General features: G+C 45.6%; 1 protein-coding gene across 1 annotated transcript; it reads right to left on the minus strand.

Annotated features, from left to right (window-relative positions):
• Positions 1 to 2365: 2365 nt before the first annotated feature.
• On the minus strand, positions 2366 to 7882 carry CDKN1B (cyclin dependent kinase inhibitor 1B). Its single transcript, XM_079935962.1, has 3 exons — positions 6527 to 7882; positions 5856 to 5985; positions 2366 to 3725 (listed from the first exon to the last, which is right to left on the minus strand). The coding sequence occupies exons 1-2, from the start codon at positions 6999 to 7001 to the stop codon at positions 5864 to 5866; spliced, it is 597 nt and encodes a 198-aa protein (XP_079792088.1). The 5' UTR covers positions 7002 to 7882; the 3' UTR covers positions 2366 to 3725; positions 5856 to 5863.
• Between the last annotated feature and the right edge of the window lie 10996 nt (positions 7883 to 18878).

Here is an 18878-nt window from a genome sequence, read left to right on the forward strand (position 1 = left end):
CAAGTGTCTACGCTAACGAGGGTTAAGATGAAATGGCGAAGGCAGCGTTCCTCGGCAGCCCGGAAAGGTCTCGGCGCGCGGCCGGTGGGCACACCGTGGCCTGAAAGGCCGCCCGCCCCGCTCCCCTCCTGTTGATTTCCACTGTCCCCTCCGTCCCCAGTTATGCCTCTGGACCCACAGTTTCCTAGTTCTTCCCTGCCCTGGTCTCCCGCACTGGGCAGCAGGGATGCAACCGGGGGACTTAGCAGAGCGGGTGTAAGGGAGGAAGCGACCCCCGCGAGCGGCTGTGGCGCGCGGCCCCTCCTGCGCACGGCTGCGGCCCTCCTGGGCCGCCGGCGAGCCGAGAAGCCTTTCGAAATGCGCGGGGCTGCGGATCATTGGAGCCTGGGGTGGGGGTGGGAGCGGGCTGCTGCCCTGGAGGGTCCACGAATTCGGAAAGGTTCTTCTCTCCGCTCAAATCTCCCCAGCGCCCTGGAGTTGGCGGGGTACTGATGTGCAGGGTCTGATTGTGGAGAGGAATGGGGGTTTTCGCTTCTTTCTTAGCCCAGAGGAGAAATGATGAGGGAGGCAAGTTTCGGAGAAACCGCCCAGCCCAGCTGCGGGGGCCGAGGCGCAGCCGCCCTCCATGGCCTGCGGGCGCCCGGGGCGCGGGAACTGCGCGCAGTGATCCGGGCGGTGCGGGAGCCGCCAGTTGCAGACGAGGAGCTAGACTTGATAGCCTTTTCGTCCCGAGGCTCCAGCCAGCCTGACCCCGCAACTGCCGCGGCGGGCCGGCGCGGGGCTGCGGAGCAGGGTGGAGAGACGACGGCGCAGTGGCCGGGGTAGCGGGGTAGGGGGTGGCTGGCGCCGGCGGCCGCATGCCCTCGGAGGGACGCCCGCGGCGGACCCTGCAGTCCGGGGTCGGGGAGAGGACGCTCCGAATCCCGGGAACACGTTTGGAGACTTGACATAGAACGCGTGAAGGACCGACACGGTGACTTTAGGGGCTGCGTTCCTGTGAACGTGCCTGGCGCGGCGAGCATCCACTTCTTCCTGGCCCAGCACTCCTAAAACGCAATCTCTAAAAATTCACATTAAAGATGGCTTTTTGGGAAAGAAACAGGGGTTACAAGCAGCAATTAGAAGAGGACTTTTCCCCCTATCTGTTAGAGACACTTTTTAAAGTATCCTTTTTGGCTCAGTGAGAATTTATTTCATTATTTCCTGACTCTCCACTCCTTCCTCCCCATTTTGAATTGTTTTTCTTGCTTTCTCAGTCTCTTCCTGAAAAACACCCTGCCTTCGTGTTTTGAATGGAATCACAAAAACACCTTTAGTCTTAAATTAAAATAATACCAACTTGGAAGATGTGGCCCCGCCACCAAAGGACCTACTTTTCCCTTCCTGGCAGTCGAAGAGACTCAACCCCGGGGGTTTTATTGGTTTTTTTGTTTTTTGATAAGCAATTTCAGGTCAAAATAAGCTGAAATTATCTTGTTTAGAGCCCCTTTTGGGGTGCAATAAATTCAATGCAAGTATTTGAGAGAAACAATTGAACCCAAATCCAGATTTTTGCATTTAACCATTTGCAGATTCCTAGAAAAAATAATTTCATCTTACACCTTAGCCACATTTTAGGAGAATTTCAAATTGCAGGGATTATCCTAATAAATCTGACTTTAAAATGCCGTGTTTAATTTTTTTTCTTATTTAAATAAAAAATATCTTTGCTCTGTGTATATGGGATCCTCAAACTCTCAGATCCGGTATTCAGATTAACCAGTTTTAGGTTGTGTAGATTATAACCAGGAAATTTAGAAATTGAGGAGTTCGTGTATGATGACCAGTTCAATTTGAAGCATACCTGTTCTACCTAAATTAGTGTGGAATGCACACCCATTTCTAAAGGACCTATATATCTGAATATTTTGGATGAGAGGTGTAGATTAGATGGTCTGAAAAATGGCTCTAATTCCTCACAACACTGCATGTGTAAATACAGAATTTAGAGAAATCACCATGTTAGTTTCATTTTCAATCCTGCAAACGTGTGATCGGTCTACGCTTATGTAACAATTTTTGGTTCTGACACATTCATATCCTAGAGACGTAAATATTTGAACTAATGGAGACTTTGACCATCTTATTAATATGAAAATGTGGCCTGCCTACTTTCCACTTCTAAAGCTTTGTCCACCCATACAGAACTAAGTGGAAAAGAGTGGCTACTACATTCGGACCTACATAAACATCATCTGAGTGGTGGGCCTGAATTATCTAGGTGTTTGCCACTTCATATTATATTTGTGGAAATATGACTACAAAGCTAGGTCAAATACCCTAAGCTTACTAATAAGGTACATTACATACAGTTCAAGTCAACAAATAGCTATGGAAGTTTTCTTTATTGACTACTTGATGTGTAACAATAATTGGCATCTTTTTCACACATTACAAAAAATTATACCTGGCTCAGTATGCAACCTTTTAAGCACAGCCATATTATTTAAAAGAAGAAGGGGGAAAACCTAGTCTACCCAATACAGCATTTACAAATGCACAAAACATGCCGCTTTGGCTTGTATATTGTCTAGATTAAAAAAAAAAAAAATCTCTTTTTAACATAAATAAGTTAGTATAATTTTCAGTGTCTTTACAGAGTTATGTACACAGGTACACTTCAAATGGTTTTGTTTCATACACATACACAGGCAGTGTAAAAATACTGTTTAAAGATGTAGTATCCATTTCACATTTCACCTATCCACGGGTGCTTTTCTCTATACGCACTTTCCTTTAAAAACACCACTTTCCTTTGGGCAAATTAACAAACAGAATGAGAAGCTGTAAATTAAACATTATTTCATTATTTTTTGTCAAGTTACTTACAGATCTTTAAAAATATCCAAGGATTTAGAATTATTTTAACTGTGTCTACACACCCTGAAGTGAAAAGAAAATTAAGAAATTTTCTCAACAAATCTGATAAAAACTAAATGGTCAATTCTGAGCATTCAGAACTCCCCCCATACATGCCAGATTTTTGCCCAGGGGTACCTGGAGTGACTACCGAACAGCTGAATACTTTAACTGGCAAATTCCAATTTTAAGGGAGACTGGAGAAGCCGGGGAGCACTGAGTAGAGTTTTGTTTAAAAAAAAAAAAAAAAAAAAGCCATTTGCTGCTACATAATGGAATCATCTGAGCTCCTAAATGAGAAAAAAGCTTCATGTAAAAAAATAAGTATCAATTATCTGCAGCCAGTGTTCAAATTTGGATGATTTTTTAAATGAAGTATCAGTTCTCACTGAAAGGGACATTACATCTTTAAAGAAAACAAAACCTTCCCCCCAGACTGCTTCTCTTAGTGCAAGTCAAATATTTTTCTCCTTGCTCTAAGTCAAAGCAAGCTCTTCATACCCCCCCATGCCAATTCCTCAGCCCCACCCTGCCCTCCCTTCCCCAAAGTTTATGTGCTACATAAAAAGTAAAAACTATATACACAGGTAGTACAATGAAGCAAATAAGGAAAAACCTAATTGCACAATGCTACATCCAATGCTTTTAGAGGCAGATGATTTAAGAGTGCCTAAAACTTTAGTGTTATTGGGTTGTTGCTGTTCAGTGCTTATAAGGGATGTCCACTCCGTGGAGTCAGCGATATGTATTCAAAATGTTTAATTTATATCTTCCTTGCTTCATCAAGCAGTGATGTATCGGATAAACAAGGAAACATACTCTCAATTCTGCAAAAGAAACAAGAAAGAATTAGGAGAAAGGCACAAGAACAACATTGCCAATATATGACGGGAATTACTTTGTTACTGTCTTTGTTGGGAAATACCTGCGCAATAGCAAAGAAAGAACGTGCTAAAAGTTGATGCTCAGAGTCACCTCCATCCAACATTTCCTTCGTTGGATTTTTACTCTCCCCTGCACTGTGGACTTTTGTCTAGAGCAGTGGTTCTCAACAGTGGGTAATTCTGCCTCCCCCTCCACCCCCGGGGGACATTTGGCAATGTTTGGAGACATTTTTGGTTGTCACACTGGGTGGGGAGGGGGTGCTACTGGCATCTGCTGGGAGAGGTCAGGGATGCTGCCAAAACATTCTACAATGCGCAGGACCGCCTCCCACGACAAAGAATTATTCGGCCCCAAATGTCAACAGTACAGAGGTTGAGAAACCCTGGTCTAGAGAATCGGGGGTCAAAGATAGTGAGAAAGGACAGACACAGGAAAATTCAGAAAGTGTAACACATAAGAGTAGCAAAATTTTCTAAGTTTGAAAAATAACTGGAAATCACACTTAAAAAGACTATCCAAAGAAAATTCTATTCACTTTTTTTTTTCTCAAAATATTTTAGTCTTAGTCATATGTAGAATATACACACGAATGCTTATGAATAGGTCCTTACTACTATTTCCTGTATTCTCTGAACTGGCAATATTTACTAACAAATGCTTCTCTGTATGTCAGAATGGGGCCAGATCAAAATCCAGTAGGTCTGATTTGCTGTGGCTCATCTGATGAGCTAGGCCACAAGTCACAAACCAACAAGAGCTGCAGGTGGTAAGGTTGCTTCAGAAAATTTTTTCAACCCATTTACCCACTTCATATATAAGCTGTGATGGAGAAGTTCAATAGCGCCGTTTTGTATAAGCTCTGAAAAATATGTATGTAATGAAATCCTATATATGACACTGATTTAAAAATACAACAAACTTGAACCCCACCTTCATCCCTTTAATTTTTAATTTTTATAGATGAGGATTTTAAAAGTTAATATCAACATCTCTTAGGATCTCTTTATATGCTAGGCTATGAGAGTGTTCTGGAAAAAAAAAAGAGGACACGGTCGTTGTCTGTAAGACGTTTACAAACTATTAATACATGTAGTCTGATCATTATGGAGACCAATCCACGTAAAGCTGGGGGCTGAATTATTCAAATTAGCTTTTCATGTTGATCATATTTTAGTAGATGGCAAAAATCTCCACTTCCCTTGTTTGGGGGACACCTACCCCGTCAGCCCTGATATCTACTATCCATTTCCCCTACAAGTATCTAAATTCCCCTGTTATAGCACGACTGGCATACACATGCTGACGTGTTTCTGGACTGCTTACCCTGGCAGTTACTTTAACTTTTGCTTTGCAACTTCAGTGTTATCAGAAATTCCGTCGGAACCTTAGGATTTTTGAGCCTTCCATTTTGGTTTTTTTCAATACACACGTTCCTTCTCCATCCCCCAAACTTATCAGAAGACAGGGAAAGTGAGAGTTTGTGAAAATGATAAAAACCAAAGGAAGCCACATACCTCGCTTGTCACGTTTCTAACCATTTGAACAACCAGCTATGAACCATTTGTGCCTCACTTTTCCCTCAAAGTTTGAATTAAATCATTTATTTGAATTAAATCATTTTTCCATGGATGGCTCAAAATCTGAGTCAACCTGGTCTTCTGGGAGATGAATTCTCATGAAGTGGGATGGAGGCAGACCCCCGCTCTTGTTCAGATGGAAAAAGAACCTATTGTTCCCAACATGTTTTGATGGGACTCTCAGAGAACTGACCTTCCTCCCCACAGGGCCTTGGTTACAAGTACTTGCCTGGGACCCTTGCTCTAATCATTTGGTACTTCAAAGGAAAATGATCTCAGGACGTAGAAACTGGGAAGAATTACAGCACCTCCACACTAATTCTCAGTCTTCCCCATTCCTACTTTTTTTGACCTCCAAAATATAAACCAAACAAAAACCCACAAGCTCTAATCTGCCAGCCACCACTGAGATCGGGTTATCCTGGGGCTGGAAAGCCCACGAGTTCCTGCAGCCCAATTCGGGGGTCACTGCTTTGCTCGTAGTAATCAACCCACCGAGTACTTTACGTTTGACGCCTTCTGAGGCCCGGCTTCTTGGGCGTCTGCTCCACTGATCCCGCGTTCGGGGAACCGTCTGAAACATTTTCTTCTGTTCTGTTTGCTCTTTTGTTTTGAGAAGAGGAATCTAAGGGCAGGAGGGAATTTTAAAAAGAACACAGACAAACAATCTTTATTAGAAAAAACAATGGGTGACAGAAGTGGACCCAAGAACCAGGGGACGAAAAACCCACCACCTACACCCACAATCCTGGATCCGTCATTCCCAGTGGCCTTTAAGGGCACAAAATGAGGTTGTTTTCACATAACAGAAAGTATATTCTACGCCCCCAAAGCTCTCCCTCCAAAGCGAAGAGGGAGGCCGTTGATAAACATCCCAACGTTGTCACATACCTACCGCTGGCGAGCGGGGAGGAGCCGCGATGTTTTCAGTTAGAAAAATTACCAGATAACACAGTCTCAGGCTTCTGACTTAAAAGTCATAAACAGGCAAGCAGTCAGCTAAATAAATAGCATTTAAAACCTAAGATTAAGAAAGTGCGCTCCCCCAGAGCTAAATCAGAATGCGCTGAAAACAAAGTTGAGGTTAAAGACCCTCAGGCAGGCAAAGCAGTGCCGCTAACACAGACACACAGAAAGACATTTCACTCATTTGAAAGGGTCATTACCGTCTGTGGCAGGTCGCTTCCTTATCCCAGTGCACTGCTCCGCTAACCCCGTCTGGCTGTCCGGTGCATCAGTCTTCTGGTCTACCAAATGCGTGTCCTCTGAGTTTGCCTGAGACCCAATTAAAGGCACCGCCTGGCGGGTCCCGCTGACATCCTGGCCCTCCTGCGCCGGCACCTTGCAGGCGCCTTTGGGTGGCCGCGGGGGTCTGTAGTAGAACTCGGGCAAGTTGCCCTTTTCCACCTCTTGCCACTCGTATTTGCCCTCCAAGGGCTTGTGATTCTGAAAATCAAAATTCCACTTGCGCTGGCTGGCCTCTTCCATGTCTCTACAGTGCTTCTCCAAGTCCCGGGTTAACTCTTCGTGATTGACCGGGCCGAAGAGGTTTCTGCAGGCCGAGGGCTTGGGGTACTCCGCCTGTCTGGCGTCCATCCGCTCCAAGCTCGGGCTCCCGTTAGACACTCGCACGTTTGACATCTTCCTCCCCGGGCTCGGCGACCGCCTCTCTTGCGCTCTCGCAAAACAAAACGAACAAAACAAGACGCCCCGACCCAGCCCGAGCCCCTCTTATAAGCCCTGCGACTGCCCTCCGAGCCAAGAGAAACAAACACGGACGAGTAAGTGCCCGAGCGTCAGGAGCGCGCGGGGCTGGGGGAGGGGGCGAGGGGCAGCCCCGGCCAGGCAGCCCCGAGTCCCCGCCGATCAAGTGGACTGGCGAGCGGGAGGCGGGGAGGGGAGGGGAGAGGAGCGCAGCGGAGAGAGGAGGGGGCAGAGCCAGTCCAAGTCCGGGCAGCTGCGAGCCCGCGGGTCCCGCCGACCGAGCGGCTCTCCAAACCTTGCCGGCGTCGGAGTCGCGGAGCGGCGAGAGAGTGGGGACAAGGGAGGGGGAGAAAAACACCCCGAAAAGACGAGCCCCCTTTTTTTAGTTGCCCAATATGGCGGTGGAAGGGAGGCTGACGAAGAAGAAGATGATTGACACCGCAAGTCTATTTAAACAGAGGAGGAGATCATTGGTCGCGGCGCCGGGAGCCGCCCCGCCGAGGCTGGCGAGCGCGGCCTTAAGGTGGCCCCGGGGCGGCCGCGGCGCCTCCCCGCCTCCCGTGCGCGCCCTCGCCGAGCGCGCGCCCGGGAGATGGGCTGGTCGCGTGACTGCTGGAGGCGCACGGCTGCCAGCAAACCTGCTCCGGCTGGCCTCGGAGAAATTAAAAATAAGACAAACAAGCTCGCCAAACGGCCGGGGAGCCGGGGAGGGGCCTGTGCAGCGGGGCCGGCGGGGCGGCGGGTTCTGGTCCCGGCGCTGCGCGGGCCGGCGCGCGGCTGCTCCGGAGCCCCGACCTCCCGCTCCTAGCCCGGGAAAGCTGGGGAGCTCGAAGGTTGCCGGCAGCTGGTTGTGCGCCTCGCCGGCGATCTTGTTTTCTCCGCACTCGCCCAGCGGGGGATGGGGGCGGGGGCGGGCAGCTGGGGGGCGGAGGCGGACGGTGGGAGCTCGGCCCCCAGCTGAGCTCTCCCCCGGGGTCCCAGCCGCACGCACGGCGGGGGAGGCGGGGAGCCCTTCGGCCTGGGTGACTTACTTAGGTGGGGGTGAGCAGTGGTTAGCTCACCCTTAACCTAGAAGTCTGTGCTAGTCTGGGGGGGGCAGGGGGCTTAGGGGAGAAGCCACGGCGAACGGCTTTCTATAAATTAGCCTGGAAGAGACGCAGCACTTATAATGTATTCTGAGCCCAAGCTCTCCCTCAGTAAAAAATAAGGAAGGATTTCCAGATCAAAACGTCGCCTGGTCTCCCAAGTCCCCAGTAAGCTTTGTAATTGTCTCAGACACATTTAGTTTAAAAAGAGAGAGATTACACCCCTGGCCCAGGTTCTTGCTTCCCAGTCACAGTTAAGGCCACTGACACGGGCTGCGTGTGGGAACTCGTCTCTTCTTTGTATTTTTCAATTCTTTGCCGGGTTGTAGCAGTTTCCTCAACCTGAGTCCCGCCGCCAAATACAACAGTTCCTTCCTTCCTCCACCTTTCTCTCCCACCAGACTCACTTCTCGGAACCCACCCAGAACACCATTCAGATGCAAGTGACGCCTTTAGAGGGCTGCAGGTCGTCGAAGAGTGAAAGTAACCGGAAAGTCCGGATTGTGAAGTGATGTATAAAACCACCACCACCGTGTTCTCACGTCTGATATGATTACTTGGGCATATCTCTGCTCCCCTTTGCAACTTGAAATTTACCTAAGCAATATGATCTTGAGCAAGGTGATGGACGTTAAAACAGGATGGACAGGGCTGTCATATCTGAAACAGAGCTCACAGTCTTTAACTGCCTCCCCCCAACCCCGTATATGATCTTGGTCTGGGTCAAAGTTACACATTTTACTGGAAACTAATCTCCAGTTCTAACAGTACACAACGGCAACTGTACACAACAGTTTTCTTGGGCGTCTATGCTACAAATGAGTTTGACTTTTAACTTGTTTTCTTAACCACGTATTATTCGTCCACTTTGTGTCCCTGCCTTGCTTCATACACTCCAGAATGTAAGAGCTGGGAGGGACCTTGGGAACCCTGTGGTTCAACCCTCTCTTTTTTACCACTGAGGAAATAGAGACCGAGAGGATTCCTGTCCAGGGACACATAACCAGTTGGTAGCATACTAGAGGCAGGTCTCCTGACTCTAAAGCTGGTTCATTTTCTGTCCCTTTCCCTCCTGATGACCCCAACTGGTTTGGGATTTCGTCTGGATTCGCCTATGTCCCTCTCCTACAAATGATTCAAAATGGCTCCTTCTCATGACCTGGGCTGCCTACAGATGTTTCCTTGACGTGGCCTGTGGTCCCTGATATTTTAATACAGCTGTCACTGGCCTTTGGTATGACCTTGGCACTAATTTGACTAAAATGCAGATGCCAAAAGGGCAGGGTGAGACCCAGAGAGCAGTGAGGGAGGCAGTGCCCAAAATTTGTTTCAAGGTCGGGACTACCTACCTGACCGACAGAAAATATTTCACCTGGGATCAAAGTAAAAGGTCTCATCTTCTTTATTTTTTTACATTGAATGCCCCACTTAGTTTGCTGAGTTGGAGAAGAGGGGGAGAGGGACAGGAAAATTAGGGTAGGTCTCAATACCATAATTGATACCCTATTCCTGAAATTAGATCATTGTTGTTGAAATTTTTACACAATTGCTAGACTACACCGGAATTCTATATTATATATAAGCATCAATGCAGATGCATAAATACACAAACTACCACATATATGTAAATGGAGCTATTCTAGAGGATTGCACCTTGCCACAGATGTTTGATTTTATTCGTGGAATTAATATCTTACAGAAAAGTTAAAAATGAATACTTCTATCCCCTCCACACCCTGAATATTTCTTCAACTAATATGTAGGACCACCATTTTGTCGCTTTGTTAATCTTGAAAAGTAAGCGAGTCACAGTCACGCCACCTTAAGACGTCTGGCTGCCAGCAGAAAGGCTGTGCTTACTCCGACCTTGCTATGATCTAAAGTGTTTTGTTTACAGTCAAGGCACCGGAGATCTGCACAGCAAATAATGAGAAGGCAGGCGTCTGCTGTAGTAGCGACGAAGCGTGAAAAAATACTATGGAGTCCCCGGGGGAAGAGGGAACTGGGAGCTCAGAGCGCCATCCTCCTGCGGAAAGTAGGCGGCGGCTTTAAAAGACTGAGCGGGGGAGAAGAATTTCCAATAAACAGCGTAAAGGCGGAGCCTGGGGAGAAGACAGAAAGTTCCACTGGCACTGCTCTAAAAAGGGCTCTGCTGGCCCAAGACCCAGAATCTAGTCCTGGGTGATGTTTTTGCTGTCATTTTCACTCCTGGTAGTTTTCTCCTTAGAGCTGAGAAGCGTCCCATAAGCCACCCAAGATTGCGTGTCCTTCACCAGCTGAGGAGAGAGAGGAAGACCAAAATAACTTAAAAGAAAACACCTGTGTGGTAGCCAAGTGTCCCGGCGGGGCGGCAGGGCAAGCTCGCCTCCCAGGTGTGGTCCGTGGTCCTCGCAGGGGGGAAGTCAGGCAGCCCCAAATTTCTGCGAAGGCGCACGTTTCCTTGCTCTGTTGCCCCTCCCACCACAAGCACACAATTTTAATCCTTCCTCCAGGGTGTTTATGGTGAGGCAACGTTCACTCAATTTCACTATTCTTCTAAACCGACATAGTTTTAGAGTTCAGCAATTTCACATTCGTCTGTTTCTGACACTTCTCATTCAATTTAATAAATATTTATTGAGCATTTTCTATTAATTTGCTTATTCTTTATTTCAACAAAGATTTGTTGAGTGCCTTTGATATCCGAGGCCCTGGGGATACAGAAGTAAACAAACAGATTTAAACTAGGATGAAGTTTACACTCTAGTAGGGGGAGAGGAGACAGATGATACACAGTAACACATGAGTGAAATATATACACTGTATAAGGAGGTGATACATGCTATGGAGAAAGAACAAGCAAGGGAGGGAGAAGGAGAGTGTTGTGAGGTCCCAGTGGGACTAGAGTGGTCGGGGAAGGCTTCATTGAGGAAGTGGCCTTGGAGAGATGCCCCGAGGACTCAAGAGAGGGCAGCCATGCAGATATCTGGGGAGAGTGTCCCGATAAAGGGAACAGCAAACACAAAAGCTCTGAAGTGTGGTCTTGTGTGATGTGTTCAAGGAACATGGAGGAGCAAGGGGAGAGGAGCACCCGGAACATCTGCTCCTACGAGGCCATGCAGGCCTCTGGAGGGTTTTTATCAATGACTGAGTGATAGGGGAAGCCACTGAAGCATTAGGAGGTTCTAAGCAGTGGAATGACGCGCTCTTACCATGTGTAAGGTATTCCCCTAGGCGGTATTCTCAGCGGCCTAAGGATGAGAAGTCACAGTCCCTGCCTTTAGGGAGTATACCTCCTAGATGGGGAGACCATCATGTGCACAAAAACTCCAGAGACAGAAAGCAAAATCTGGAAGAATGCAGTCCAAAGATAGAGTACAAAGGAGGGAGAAAGAGGAAGCCTTCAAGGAGGTGATATGAGTCAGGTCTTGAAGAATGAGGAAAATGTCAAGAAGATTATAAAGATGTATTGGCAGGGGTGTTAATTGGCGGATGGGATCAGACAGTGGCAGGTGTATGGATGACATGCTAAAAAAAAAATGTTTTATTCAGTAAGCAATGGAGCATTTGGTGAAAAGAATATCGTGATCACTGTCCAAACTTGTCTCCTGACCCGGAGTAAGCCTGGGCCCTGAGAGACAGTGTCTAGGGACAGAGCTGAATGAAAGCTGGGTGGACCGTCCCATTCTGGTCTTAACCCAAAGGGAGCTGGTTGTTGGGCAGAGTACGGGTGTGAGGCAAGAGGGTAGAAGCATGAGCCACGAGACCACAATAAGAGGGTTTGGAACAGAGAATAGGAGGCTGTCTTGTGTGAGCTACTGAGCTATGAAGGCACAGCTGCAGATGCTTTGCATGTGGTACGCACAGCCTTGACGGGAAGCGGAGGCAACTGTTAAGAAGCCCACGCCGTCTTGGACAATCAGATGTTTGTGTTCGGTAGTGGCATCTGACAGCAGAGTAGAGGATGGGCGTGATGAGCCTGGAGGGGCTGACACAGGGAGGTGACTTTGCAGGCTGATTGCAGTTGCTCAAGCAAGAGATACAATGGCCTTAAGCTGTACTGCAGAGGAGGGAATGGAAAACTAGGAATGAATGTGTGCTTGCTTACGTAGTCAGAACAGATACAGGGGCTGGAGAAAGATGGAGAAATGGAGGATGGCTTTAAGGACTCACGCTTGGGTATTTGAGAGAATAATGCCATTAATTAAGAGAAGTAACACAGAGAGATGACGTAATAGAGAATGTTAGTTGTCCACCAAATTCCATCCTCACCTTCTTCCTCGGTATCGGAATTGTAACTGGGCATACAGCTGCGCATCCTCTCTCAATTTCCCAGCCTCCTTTGCTGTTGAATGTGGCCTGGTGCTAGGTGTTTTCCAACAGAATGTAAGCCAAAGTGATATGTGTCTTTCAGGCCTAGTGCATAAAACCTGTCACATGACTCCTTCCCTTCTGCTTCTCTCTTCCCCCTCCCATGGGCTGTAAAGGTGAATATTACTGTAACCTTGGAAGCCACATGTTGAAGGTGATAGGGCCACCATCAACCCGAGTCCCTGATCTGACCCGAGAGAAAAAATGAATTTCTATTTTGTTAAACTGTGATATTTTGGAGGTCCATTTGATAACATTTTATAGTCAATCCGAGCTAATACAGAGGGAAACGTTTGGGAGATAGGGAATAGGGAAGATTAAGAATTTGATTTGATGCAGACAGTATGTGCATTGAAATTAACTGCATCCCTGAGGAAAAAAAGAATAAGAGGTTATGTTCCTTAAGAGGGCAACTGAGACAATATTGGAGACATGAATCTGACACATAATGTGAAAGGATGCTATGGTTGGCGGGGCTCTCTGAGACCTGTCCATATTTACAAATGTGCCAGTAATCATATGGCCAGAGCAGATCCTGAGTAGATTAAAGCTTTCAAAAGTGTGGAAAGAAGGGGGCTTCCCTGGTGGCGCAGTGGTTGGGAGTCCGCCTGCCGATGCAGGAGACACGGGTTCGTGCCCCGGTCCGGGAAGATCCCACATGCCGCAGAGGCCACAGCAGTGAGAGGCCCGTGTACCGCAAAAAAAAAAAAAAGTGTGGAAATAAGGATGTGTGTGGTGTTCTCAATATTTTTCATCACACTTGAGCTGTGTAACACTCATTGTTTCTTCATTGTCCCACCCTCCCTTCTCAGAAAGTCTGCTCCCTTAGGCTCTTCTGCTGAGAGATTATATCCCATTTTTCCCATTCTCTAGATTTTTTTTTTTTTTTTTTTTTTTTTGCCAAGCCACGTGCCTTGCAAGATCTCAGTTCCCAGACCAGGGATTGAACCCGGACCACGGCACTGAAAGCCCAGAATCCTAACCACTAGGCCACCAGGGAACTCCCCCGATTCTCTTTCTGAAGGTGACCAGAGGAGGGGAGAGGCTATATCTATCTGACCCGAATTTGGCCAACCAAATTCTCTCTCCTGAAAATTTGAAACGAGGTCTCAGAAACTTCAATTAGTAAACTGTAAATTAGAGATTAATAAGGTAATGTAGATTTGGAATTCAAAGAGCAGTTTTAAGAAAGCTATCTTTGGTACATGTGTGATGGAGATGCAGATTAAGATTGCCTGCAGTGTCAGAAGAAAGAAAGGGACATTCAAAGAGGGGCAGAGAAGAGAGACCACGGGTTTTAGAAAGACAGATAACACTCAGCACCCCCAAACTCCCCAGTTTCTGGATCCTGCAGCTCAGGAGGTCCAACTCCCTGGATTTCAGTTCTGTGGGACAGCCTGTGTTTGTAAAACAACTCCTCTCATTTTGCTCCAAGCTAGTTTGTTACTGGTTTCTATTAGAACCCAAGACATCCCTGATTAACACAATACTTTACATACTTGAAAGCAGCTTCTCTGGTGTCATCACATTGGACCCTCATAAGACCACCGTTTCGAGACGAATGCTGTTATCCTCTCTTGCAGATGAGGTCCTGAGATAGAGAAGGCTGAGTGCTCCAAAGCTAGGACCAGTAGGCCTGCTCTTCGGAAGCTGAGTCCAGAGTCCACTGTGATGACTCTTGAAGATGTAATGACTTGGTGGGTTTGTAAATTTTATCACGGAGGCTCATTGGCTTAAATTACCTACAGTGCACTATTCATAAAAAGAAGGTTCTGGGGAAAATGAGATTCAAATTCCTAAAAAGAAAAATAGCATCTTCGAAAGAAACTGGACTCAGAAAGGGTTTGAAACTGATCCAGTGGGGTCAGACTTTAAAGAAAAAATGCATCAGGCAATTTTAATTAGAGAAAAATCTTCATTTTCAAGTAAAATGTAGTAAGCAAATACAGTATTGCTGGTTTCATAAGAAGGTGAAATAAATGGCAAACCCTGGATCCATGACTTTAATTTCCATGACTGAAACATAAGTAGACAACCTCTGTGAGTAGAATATGGAATTTGGAACAAAAAAACATATTCACCACCAACTCACCATTTTCAACAACAGTCATTGAGAAGATACAAAGGAGAAAACCTCCCTTAATTATCTCAGTCTTCAGTTTACGCAAACTTATACCTAAAAAAAAATAACTGGAAAGTGCTCATTTTTTGCTCCTGACCACTCTCTGAATAACTGTTCACATGAATATTTGTTCATTCCTTCATTCACTAAATTTTTAATGAGCTCTTAGCAGATGCCAGACACTCTGGGGACACAGCAGAAAAAAAAGATAGCCAAAGTCCTGCTTTATGGAATGGAGTTTACACTCAAGTGTGGAAGGCAGACAAGACACAAATAAATAAGCATAGTATGTCATGTTGTTATAGGTGCTAAAAGAAAAAAACTAGTGTAGTTGAGGCTGCAGAGAGTAATGAAGGCAGATGCTGTATTAACAAGGAAGGACTCTTTGATTAACTGACATTTGAATAGAGACCTGAATGAAATGAGGGCATTGGACTATGTCATTTTCTGTGTTCCAGGCAGAGGGAATAGCAAATCCAAGAGCCCTGAGGAATGTGCCTAGGGTGGCTAAAGAGTAATAAGGGAACTAGTAAGCCAGACACAGTATGTAGGGACTGGGAGGTAGGAGATGAGATCAGAGAGAAAGTAGAGGCCTGGATCATGTATATTATATAAGACATGATAAAGACGTTTGATTTTATTCCAAATGAGGTAAGCCACCTTTGAGCAGAGAGTTTTGATCAGCTAACTTTGGTCACTTTCCTGAGTGGGAAGTACTTCAGAAAAGCAAGAGAGAAGTAGGGAGACCAGTTAGTAGACCACTGCAGTAATCCAAGAAGAGGTCATACTGGTTCAGACCAGGGTGGTAGCAATGTACGTAGAAAAAGGGGTAGAGTTATTAACAGATTTGCTAAAGGATTGGAAATGGAATGTGTGTATGGGAGAGAGGAGTCCGTAGTAATTCCAAGGCTTTTTCACCTAAGCAACTGAAGAAGGTTTAGCCATTTACTGAAATGGGGTTGACTGAGGGAGGAACAAATTTTGCTTTGAATGTGTTAAGTTTGAGATATCCATGGACATCCAAGTGGAGTTGCTGAGTGAGCAGTTGTATATATGAGTCTCTCTTAGGGGAGAGAGGTTTGTGCTGGAGATACAAATTAGTAAATTTTCAGCATTTAGATGATATTAAAGCCATGGGACTAGATAAGATGACAAAGGGAATGAGTTTAGACAGGGAAGAGGCCTGAGCATTACAACTTTTAGAAATCAAAAAATGGAAAGGCTCTAGACAAAGGAGAATATAAAGGCGCCGCTGCTGGAGTAAAGGAGAGCCAAGGAGAGGTGACTCAGAGGCCAAGTAAGAGAAAGTATTTCAAGGACAAGAAGAGATCAGATGGTTCAAATGCTGCTGATAAGTCAAGTAAGATGAGGACTGAAAACTGACCATTGGATTTGGCCATGAAGGTCATTGGTGATCTTGATAAGAGTAATATTGGCCAAGTAGAGGATATGAAAGCCTGACTGGAGTGGACTAAAAGGAAGGTCATGTACATACATGCTGTAAACCCACATGAACAAAATATGCACACATAAACCTTGTCTAAGCGGAGGGTGGCTAGGTTCTAATATCAGGGAGCCAGTCTGGAAGCAGGCCCGGGGTGGGGTCTGTGTACTGGCAGATGAGGAAGTAAGCACGTGAAGCAGGTGCCACCCATTGACTACCTTAACTTGTTTCATTGTATGCCGTCACATTCTATGGTTCCTTCAATATCTTTTCTTAACTTTCCTAAGAACTGTCATGTTGACAAATTACCTTAAAGCTCTTTGAAAGGAATCCCTTTTGGAGACGATGCTAAGAGAATTAGCACAGAATGAGCTTTGCTTGTGTCTCATATTTCACCCAGCTAAGAAATAGAAAATCAAGAGTGTAAGGCTTTATTGTAAATTCTTAGCATAATAAAAGGACATTGAGTAGCATTTCTATTTATTCTTGACAAAAAGCCTTTCCTGACATTGTCATAATGGTATTCTTCTCCGAACCTCAATAATCTGCTGAAGATCTTCCTGTATCAGCGGACCAATTATACAACGTGTCTAATGCAATTTGAAGTTTGTTGCCTTTTGCCTTAACTTGGGATTTGATTTTCTGACCTAGAGTGTTTCAGAGTAGTTTTTCCATCTCTTCCTTCACCGAAGAAACAGAAACATCCAGAATAGTTAGGCCCTCTGTGGCCACATGAGGACAGAAGAGGGTAAGTAATAAGATAGAATTCCCCCGCAGAGCATTCATGAAGCAAGAATGTAATCGACCTGCTGAGCTGTTTAAACAGCACAGGAGGGCAGCACAAGGCCAGAACTGTTGGCCCCAATCCGGCAAATATTCCAAACCACCACCATACTTATGGTCTACTTTTCTGAATGCATACACAAGAGTTTTAATCCCCACCAAATTTCACTGAACTTTAAATCTGCATAGACACTACCTATTAAACATTTTCAGATCATTTTCATACATTATTCACATAATAATCTGAATTTAACATTTATGTATTTTACCATAGCAGAGTGTTTTAATAATTGTCTGTGCAGTCGAGGTAAGTGTTATAACCCTTAACAAGTGAGGAAGTAGAAATAAAGATAAAAGGTGATTTGCCTATGGTCATCACAGTTAGGTGCAAAGATAACAACCTAAGCCTGATGCTTTTCCCCTAAACTCAGCTCTTCGGAAAGATACCCCTCCATCCCCCAAACACACATGGACACATTCCACTGCCTTCGTGACATATTCACTTTGACTTCAGATATAAATCTACAGTCTTTAACCTTTTCTGTATCCTCCAGTGAGGCCAATTTCCATCCTCTAAACAAAATAAATACAGAGTAGGTAGCACCTAATAGATATTACTGGCAAACATACACAGTTGCAGTGAAGCTCAAAGAGATATCCCCTAGTGAATTCTGTTAGGTCCTCGATATAGCAGTCATGCAATCCATCAAATCTACAGCTCCTTCCAAGAGCAAATGCCCCACCCCTAGCATGGGCCACGGCATGGGCTCCTGACTAAAAACTGTGTTTTATGATGGGGCCTGGCACGGACACCTCTGCCCAAAAGGAAGATGGTTATTAGCTGCTCCAATCTTATACTCTCATTCAAGAATCAGAACTGGGAAGTATCGTAAAAGCCAGAAGGTCACAGTGAAAAGAGCGGAGACTGATGCAGAGAGAAGACATGTAGGGACATAGAGTCACTATGTGCTGGACTCATAGGCCATGGACTTCCATGGCAAAGATGTCTAGAGCTCTTAACATTCCTAATGGACTTATAATTCCTGTTCACATGTGACTCTTTCAAGGCCCCGTAGTTTGGGTTTCCATGGTCTAAGGATTTGGCAGTATGGCTAAGATTCCCGTCACACATGTGAACACACATTCACACACTACTCAAGGGAACAAATGAGACTGTTCCTTACAACCAAAAGAACTTAGCCAACCACCACCCATAGGTAACGCTCCATAACCAAAATAAGCAACATTTAATCACAACCAAGCTCACATGAGACATATGATTGTTTGATCAAAGCTGTACTTCATTCACTCATTACGTATCTATTGATTACCTATGTGTCAGGCATTAGGTGAGAGCTGGAGTTATAGATACAAATAAGCAAGAGACAAATAAGACAAGGTCTCTGTATTTGAGGGGTTCCCACCTCAGTGGGAAAGGCATCATACAAGAATGGAAACAAAGTGAGAAAATTTAGGGAAACTGTAGACTGATTGCGTAAATGGTAGATCCTTTTTTGCTGGTAAGTCATTCTAAAAGAGCCCTTCTAGTCAAGTCCAGTTTATCAGTCAACATGAGATTTGTGTCAGTATACTGTATACCCAAGTGAAAAGATGAGAACAGAATCATATCATCATTCTTGAGTGCCCTGATGACTGGGATGTACAATGGTGTAATTAGATGGACAGGGTTAATAATTACCACATTCATCATGACCATTGCCTCATGCTGGCTTCTCAGGACTTTAAATGTGGTTATGATGTTTTAGACTTAAAAGTTAGACATTACTTACTGATTTCTTGATTTGAGCGATTATCAAGACAGATAAATAAAACATAAGGAGTTTAAAGTAGAAGAGAAAAGGGGAAAGGCCCTGAGAAAAGGGAGAAGGAGGGAGATCTAAAATACCAATCTTTTTTATTTTTTTTGCCGTACGCGGGCCTCTCACTGCTGTGGCCTCTCCCGCCGCGAAGCAACAGGCTCCGGACGCGCAGGCCCAGCGGCCAAGGCTCACGGGCACAGCCGCTCCGCG

Source organism: Stenella coeruleoalba, assembly GCF_951394435.1.
Source record: "Stenella coeruleoalba genome assembly, chromosome: 11".
Classification (NCBI taxonomy): Eukaryota; Metazoa; Chordata; class Mammalia; order Artiodactyla; family Delphinidae; genus Stenella; species Stenella coeruleoalba.